This window comes from Gymnoscopelus microlampas, assembly GCF_963454915.1.
Source record: "Gymnoscopelus microlampas genome assembly, chromosome: 14".
NCBI lineage: Eukaryota > Metazoa > Chordata > Actinopteri > Myctophiformes > Myctophidae > Gymnoscopelus > Gymnoscopelus microlampas.
The window spans coordinates 43071080-43079373 of NC_139951.1; the positions used below are offsets into that span (position 1 = coordinate 43071080).

The window sequence follows — 8294 nt, forward strand, 5'->3', positions numbered from 1 at the left end:
ATCACTTTTACACAATTACGCTTGCTTGTTGACCAGGGAGGGAATAGTTCACAACCAGCTCAACGTTTAACACTTAACGCCTCCGAGGGAAACAACCGGCTTTTAAGAGCCTTATCGGGCCAATAAGGAATAAAGATGTCCCTTTGTATTTCACTCAAATGTGAACGAAGGGCTCGGGGTAGAAGAGACGCCTTTGAAAAAAAAAGAAAGGGAGTCTTTCACAGTGTGGCCCTTCTCATTTCCTCCTCGTCTCACTTGTGAAGTGTCACTTGGCTATCAGACCTCAAGGCCCTTCTGATTGCCTCCGGGTCGTGGACCGCATTTTTTAAGATCAATAGCTACTTTAGGAATGGAAGAGATGACAGAGAGAGCGAGAGAGCATTTAGAGGCGGAAGTTTTTCACTTGAGAAAGTGTCCCTAATAGAGCACAGGCAAACTCAGCACTTTTCGCGAGTGGAAGTGAATCCCTGTTTGGCGCTCGCTCTCTCTTCATAGATTCTGAGGTCCGGAAGCAATTGCCCGGCGGTCGGTTGGCTTGTGGTTGGCTTTATACTCAGACAGCTCAACGTGCTTGCTGCTCGGTCTATAAGAGCTGTTTATGTCGGCCGGTGCCGCCTCCCCTGGGGGGGCCCCGACGTCACTACAATGTCCTCAAGTCATAGAAACCAAACAACCTGCCAAGCCACGCCCTGTCCTGTACTCTCCGATGGATACAAACTAACCCCACTCCATTTGCCTTGCACTCAAATGAGGCAACTTGAGGCACAACGTGTGCTTTGACATGCAAATGCTTTACACTAACAGGCAAGGGATCAAATCGCATTGAGGCTCTTATCCAAGAGAGAGAGAGAGACGTGCACTAAATGGCTTTTTCCTTTTTGTTCTTGGAAAAACCGACCAGTGTTTTTTTTTTGTGTGTTAGGAGCACAGAAACACAGCGGCGGCCTGTTATCATCACATCAAACGTGACAGGAGGGAGGTAGATGTGGCAGACAGAAATAACCCCCTTTCCTTCGGCTTGTGCCTTTATCTCCGATGGGGATGAGGGCCGTTTTAAAAAAAACGCCAGCCAAAGGGTCTCCCTCCTCTGTTTGATGCCGAACATGTGACGGAGGAGGAGGAAGGGTTCTGCTTCGTGTCTTATCGCCGTTTTTGGCATGCCTTTCAACTTGGCAAATATCGTCTACTGTACATGAGCAAAGCAGGGGGAGGGAGGGCAGGGGGGGGCGAGGGGTGGGAGGAGAAAACAACAGCAAAAAAGGTATCTGGGGTTTTTAATATGTTGTAAAAGCAGATCTAAAAACCAAACAGGCCAGCCTTTTCTGCTCCGCAAGGATAGAGTCAAAGACAACAACATGCTAATTAGGCCCCACGGCTGTAGGTAGGCTAGCACCGCGTGCGTCAGCCGCACTCACCCATCTCTGATTTGTTTTGGGTGGTATACAGGGCTATGGCGCGAGCGAGGCTAGTAGCGGTAGTTGTGTAAAGTAACAAAGTGCATTTACTCAAGTACTGTACTTTAGTACAATTTTGAGGTATTTTTACTCTACAGGAATATTTCCAATTTTTACTACTTTTACTTCTACTCCACTACATCTCAGAGGCAAATATTTAGTTCAAACTTTAGTAACTAGTTACTTTGTAGGTTTACAGTAACCACTTCAGCCCTATATACATTTCGGCCATTTGAAAATAGCCGATCTACAAGCTCACAATGCGTCGCGATGCGACGCATTGTGAGCTTGTAGATCTGCTATTTTCAAACGAGTTTTATACATTTGAAAACTTGTGAAATGGGACATTCTGCCTAATGAGCTCTTTCTACTTTTGGTACTTTAAGTACATTTTGATGCCAACACTTCTGTACTTTTGCTCAAGTCCTTTTTGAATCCCGGACTTTTACTTGTAACAGAGTATTTCTACACAGTGCAGTATTGATACTTTTACTTAACTAAGAAATGTGAGTACTTTTTCCACCTCTGGCTAGTAGTTTGCATGCGTCTCTCCCCTCGGTGCACGGCGAACAGTACGCAGAACAAGAGGAGGGCCTCCTCGCAAAGTCCCGCCGGCCAAAAATTCCCCGGCACACGTTCCACTTCAGAGCCCCCCCCCGCTCCCCCCACCAAAAGGGCTCCTCAACTCTGAGGATGTTAGAAGTGTTTCCACTCAGACCCCCTCGATAACAGAGCCCCCCCTGCACCCCCCACCCTCACCACTGTTGGCTCTCCACCCTGCCTCCCCCCCACCCTTTTCCTTGTGCCCCTGACCGCATGCCCTGTTCAACCCCTCAGCGCCTAAAAGGACAATGGCTCACTTTCAAAAGAATGGCGAGGGCCAAAAAGAGGAGCTCCACGGTGTCACACGGATTGGCCTGTTTGCTGACGGAACCTTTAAAAGCAGCACCTCATAAATCAAAAAAAGAGCATAATAGGCATTGTTCCTCCGAGAGCTACTTGTCCTCGCTGAAGGAGCTGAAAAAAAAACCTCACTCCTCCTCCTCCCTTCCCTTCTCTATTCTGTTTTCCCCTCTCATCCACCCCTCTCTGCCTCTATGGGACTCTTCACTGAGTGAAGGGGTGAAAGTCAAGAGGTTGAGGGTTCCTTTTTTATGAGCGTTTGTTCCACTTCCTCTTGTGAATTTGGCGCGTTTTTTAGGGGTCCATCTCTCTCTCTCTCTTTCCTCTCTCCACTCAACCATATGTTTTACGCTCCTCCAACCCCTACCCAACATTTTTTGATTTCCAAGAAGGATTCCCTGAGCTGGGATCAGCATAATCTATCTCCGTGCACATTGTAAACTCGGGCCTCCTCCTCCTCATGCATTGTGATGTTGAAATCGGATTAGATGGGACGCCATTGGCCTTGTTCTGTTTGTTGGCTCTGGACGCTTTTTTTGTGTGTGTCAGAGCGAGGAATAACGGCTTGTGGGCAGCGACACAAGAATGGCTAATAGTGAGTAGTTTTAAGGCCATGCAGCGCCTCTGGTTTATAAATATTCCCTGAAGACAGTCAAGAGCGCCTTATAAACTGGTTAACCACTTCAATCAGGCGTCCCCAATTTGGGGCCCATGTCATTATATAGGCGAACATTTTCAAAAATGGCTATTGAAAAATTACTAAATCGGCAAAAAAGAATTGGTGCTATTTTTGAAATAGGGCTTAAGGGCATAAAGACTGGATATAGAAGACATTTTGTTTGAAGATAACGTATTTTGCCGTCATATCTTCAGAAACGGTTTCGGCGGCTTTTGCGTAAAGATATGTCATGTGCGCCGAGCCTGCAAGACCTATCTCTTTTGATTTTCAATTGGCCGTTAATGAGCTCTCGGAAACCGCAGCCGCAGAAACCAACCCCCTCCCTTTCTCCGTCCCGTTTGCCTCATTCAACCCTTGCTGACGTGTCAGCAATCAAGTAGATATTATCATAATTAGATCACTGGCGCTACATTAGGAGCTACACACAAATCTGCCAACAACATTTCCATAATCCATCTCCAGCTATTACCTGAAATCACCCTCCATATTGTAAAACCCCCTTCCCCCCCTCCCTCCCTCCCTTGTCCCTCCCTCCCTCCTTCCTTCTCCATCCTCCACTCCGAAAATATACGTGTGCGCTGATGGAGAAGCCGCTGTGCTCCATGAATTAGCCATGAGTTGAGGGTGGACATGAACTAGATTTCAAACCCCAGCTTTTAGAGTTATTACTGGAGGAATGGCATGATGTGCCGGTGGACAGAACAGACAACGTGTTCTTTGCGCTCTTTTGCGGAAGCCGAAAGCAACCGCGTAACCGTGTGTCTATTCTGTCCATGTGGTCAAAGGTCTCTTAAAGGAGTAGTTCACCCAAAAGATTACTTATTTTCTATCATTTACACGCCCCATGAAGCCATGAATTCATGGATTTTGGTTTGTTTTTGTCGTTTTCCTAAGCCAATCATTAGTCTACTTTGTGTCTCCTACCAGATTCATTAGCATCTTTCCACCAGTAATCAAATTATTGGCTTAGGAATGAGAGAAAAAAAAACATGAATTCAAGACTTCATGGGGTGTACAATTGATAGAAAATAAGTATTTTTTTTGGGTGAACTACTCCTTTAACATTGTAGGATCGGTGTCTTTTTATCCTATTGTTTTATTTTGACCAATGTCAGCATGTAAACACTCTTCAGTGGGATTGCAGATGATGGGGGGAGTACTCCTTCCTCACAATGGTGCAGTAGCTTTGCTCCAGCATGAACAGAGGGGGGTACTCCAAGCAACAATGGGCTAACAGGGGTCTTATCTCTGCCAATGTGTTGTGCCCGATACACCGCTCTGCATGGGTTATCTCTACCCTGCCATTGTCCCGCTGCCTGCCTGCCACGCATTAGCCGGCATAGTCGTGTACGTTTCGACATGTATTGGCGAACGGCATCTGCGGGCGGGGTTACTGCAACCGCACGAATCCCTGTAATCCCCCCCACCAGGTCAGAGTCGGAGCCGCTCACCTTTTAACACGAGCAACACGCGTGATCCCGTTGCGTGTTGCTTGCATCAGAGCAGCTCGTTCCCCTTCAACCCTCGAAGCCTGGAGCCCGTCCAGGCTCGTAGCAGGAGGAGGGAAAGGGGATCACGGTGTCATGGTGTCGCTCAAAAAACCCGCTTATCTCCCGCGCCCGTAATCCACTCTCCTATGATTGTCCGCTGCCATATATACTCATGAAAGCCAAAACCCCGCTTTGGCAGCGGCGGTAGCGCTCGTTCGTTCTCTCTTCATTCAGAACGGGTTCCTCTCAAATGCCTCTTGATTATAGGGCTGTGTGTAAACGTATCTGTGTGACCCCACCGGCTGTACATCCCTGTCACTCCCCCCCCCTCCCCACCCCCATCTACTCCTGTCAGAAACAGATTGCATTTCCAAAAGGAAAAAAAAAAGAAAAGAAAAGTTCTTGGTCCCTGTTAAAGCTCTGCAGCTTGAACTTCTCCTTCCACTGGCAGAACGATAGCTGACTCAGTGAAACTCAGATTAGGCCGCCTGTCCGTCGCTCTGCTCCTGCTTGCCCGCCTGGCCCCCTAAGTGGTTACGGGCAAGAGCGAGAGCACAAACGGGTAGATTTCGGAGGGACTAAAGCCGCCCTGGCTAACCCGAGCCATTAGGGACCCAGACGAGTGCATCAGCGAAGTGAGGCCAGGCTCAGTGAGGTGGAAACCAGGGCATCAAGCCTGCGTTTTAGCTCATGGCCCCCTTATTCACAGGCAATGACAGAACAGAACTGCTGTTAGGTATTCTTAACCCTGGAGACCTGAGGCCGATTCTACAGATGCATTCTGAATCAGTAGTTCTCAAACTTTTTCGTAATTCTAAATTATTCAACACTTTCAAGATTTTTCAAAAATGTTCACAAATAGCAGATGTACAAGCTCACGGCATGAAGCGACGCGCTGTGAGTTGTATATCTGCTATTTTATAGCATATATATATATATAAAATAACCCAGTTTTAATGGGGTAAGCCCGACTCTTACTCTTAAGCTTCGGAAATAGCCTATCTACAAGCTCGCACAACGTGTCACAGACGGGACACATTGTGAGCTTGTACATCTGCTATTTTTGGCACGTAAACTAGGTATAATCTATAGGCATTCGTCTCTATGAATCGCATTGAAGAATAACAGAAGAATAACAGAGCAACACATCAGTGGACAGTTTAGAGAGAACCATGGTCCTGAATAAGACGTGGTAGAAATGGACCCTTTCATTTCTTAATACGGCTACATTCACCATAGATCATGTATAGAAATCCCCCAGTAAAGTGTCTTCCGCTCTGTGCAGATTATGGAATGAATAATGAAAATATCTATACGGGCCGAGCGTGGTGGGATAGGGAGTGCTTTCTGCCTGGAGTGTATGTTTTTGCTTGAGTTGAGCGTGTGTGTTTACGTTGGAGAACTGCCTGCACTAATAGGTTTTTGAGCCCTGTAATAAGGCCAAGTAGTCAGCCTCTCGATGAGTCATTGATTACGCTCCCCCGTCCGCTTGATTACATTATGCAAGGCGTACGCCAATGAGTAGAAGTAAAAGTACTGAAACTTGGAAATACTCCAGTAAAGTAAAAATGCCTCAAAATTGTGCTTAAGTACAGTACTTGAGTAAATGTGCTTTGTTACTTTCCACCTGTGTGTGTTTGTGTGTGTGTGTGTGTGTACATTTTATTGAACCGATTTCCCCCTCTTCTCCTTCTCTTTGTCTTCAGGGAGCTGATGCCCAAGACCCTGGAGGGCCAGATCACCATGGAAAAGACCCCCAGCTACTTCGTGACCCGGGAGGCTCCGGCCCGCATCTCGGCCATGTCCCGGGACACCAAGGTGATCGTGGTGGTGCGGGACCCGGTGACGCGGGCCATCTCCGACTACACGCAGACGCTGTCCAAGAAGCCCGACATCCCCTCCTTCGAGAGCCTGACCTTCAAGAACAGGACCACGGGCCTCATCGACACGTCGTGGAGCGCCATCCAGATCGGCATCTACGCCAAGCACCTGGACAACTGGCTGCAGTACTTCCCCATGGAGCAGATCCTGTTCGTGAGCGGCGAGCGGCTCATCAGCGACCCCGCTGGAGAGCTGGGCCGCGTGCAGGACTTCCTGGGGCTCAAGAGGATCATCACGGACAAACACTTCTACTTCAACCAGACCAAGGGCTTCCCCTGCCTCAAGAAGGCCGAGGGCAGCAGCAAGCCCCACTGCCTGGGCAAGACCAAAGGGCGGACCCACCCCAACATTGACCCCGAGGTGGTGCAGCGCCTACGGGACTTCTACAGGCCCTTCAACATGAAGTTCTACCAGATGACGGGGCATAACTTTGGTTGGGACGATTGATTGACACGGCGGGCGGGAGAGCCCCCCCGCGTAACGGACACGGTTCATTCGTTTTTGTCAACGTTTTTTTTTGTCGTCTTTCTGCAATTCAACGGCAAGATGTTGAGACATTGCTATATATATATATATATGTAAAATGTACAGAAATCTATTTTATAATAATTTATTTTTATTTCTAAGCAATTAATTCACTAAGCTGCCTAACCATATTTGTACATAACATCTGGCCCACATTTCTTTTGTTCTTCTTTTTTTTTTTTTACATTCCTCATTTTCATTTTGCATTGTCTCTCGCTCTCTCTCTCCTCTCCTCTCCGTCCTGTAATAGAAACTCCAGTGGAGTTTGTTGTTGGTGCTCCATAATGCAGATAATCTGTGACGACTGAAGCAAAAGGAGGAAGGTGAATAATGTAAAAGCAGCCGTTATTATTATACGGGTACAGAGCGTTCTCAGAGACTCAGAGGACACGTACACACCCCACAGCCAGGAGTACATACAGTACTTCAGCCTTCGGATTCCTACATTCATGATCACTGTGATCCGTCCTCTTCACGTCCGCCCCGCTCTGAGCTCCACGTCTCCTCCTCCGCGTAGGTTTTTTTTTAAGCTCGACGCAGTCTATTCTTCTTCCTCTTGCCCTGGAGTTGGCCCCTAAGCAGCTGATCTCATGTCCCTTTCCACTCAATAACAGGTAGATCAATAAGACCTAATTGATCCTCATTGTGTCACTCATGCTTAAAGTATACGGTGCCGCGGCCCCTTTCATTGGGCTGAGCTCCTGCTGCCCCGCTCTAATGAATAGCCCATCCATCAAAGGTTAAATCCTATTCTAGGACTAGCATAAGGTCCCATGTTAAGCATTATGCTAATGGAGTTAAGGTAACCGGAGCCATCGATCGGGGCGTATACGCTCTCTTTACTGCCCATTAAGAGGGGACCGTCGGCTCTCTGACTCGCCAGTCTCTGGTTCTGTGCTTGCGTGAGCATGTGGATCAGGGCGGGTCACCCAAAGTCGCAATCAAATTTCCGGGAGATGCCACTTGATTTGTTTGAGGAGGCACAGAGATTCTCATGCTTAATGTATATACCGAAAACAGACGATCAGCAAGCTCACAACGGGTCGCATGGCGACGCGTTGTGAGCTTGCAGATCGGCTGTTTTCAGTGAGTGTCACCATCGTACAACAAGTAAGTTGTACTGCCCTATTAAGCCAAAGTGCAGTAACTATATTTTTGGACACACCGACTTACTTGTGTATCCCAAAGGTCAGATTTCGGAGGATAAACAATTACCTCAAGAACAGACATACAATTAGTGTAAAATCACTTATAGTAACCCATTTGGCTGACCAATTGTAACACTTTTAAACCCTTTTATCAGTTCATAATGATGATTGGCGTAGTTACTGCACTTTGGCTTTGTAGGCCATTATAGACCAT

General features: G+C 47.5%; 1 protein-coding gene across 1 annotated transcript in view; it reads left to right on the plus strand.

Moving 5' to 3' along the window:
- The window catches only part of hs3st3b1b (heparan sulfate (glucosamine) 3-O-sulfotransferase 3B1b), a 30595-nt gene extending 22685 nt beyond the window's left edge, over positions 1–7910 (plus strand). The window contains exon 2 of the mRNA XM_084079189.1: positions 6233–7910. Within this exon, the coding sequence (XP_083935315.1) occupies positions 6233–6854 (622 nt within the window). The 3' untranslated portion in view covers positions 6855–7910. The remainder of the gene's footprint in view (positions 1–6232) is intronic.
- Positions 7911–8294: the final 384 nt, after the last annotated feature.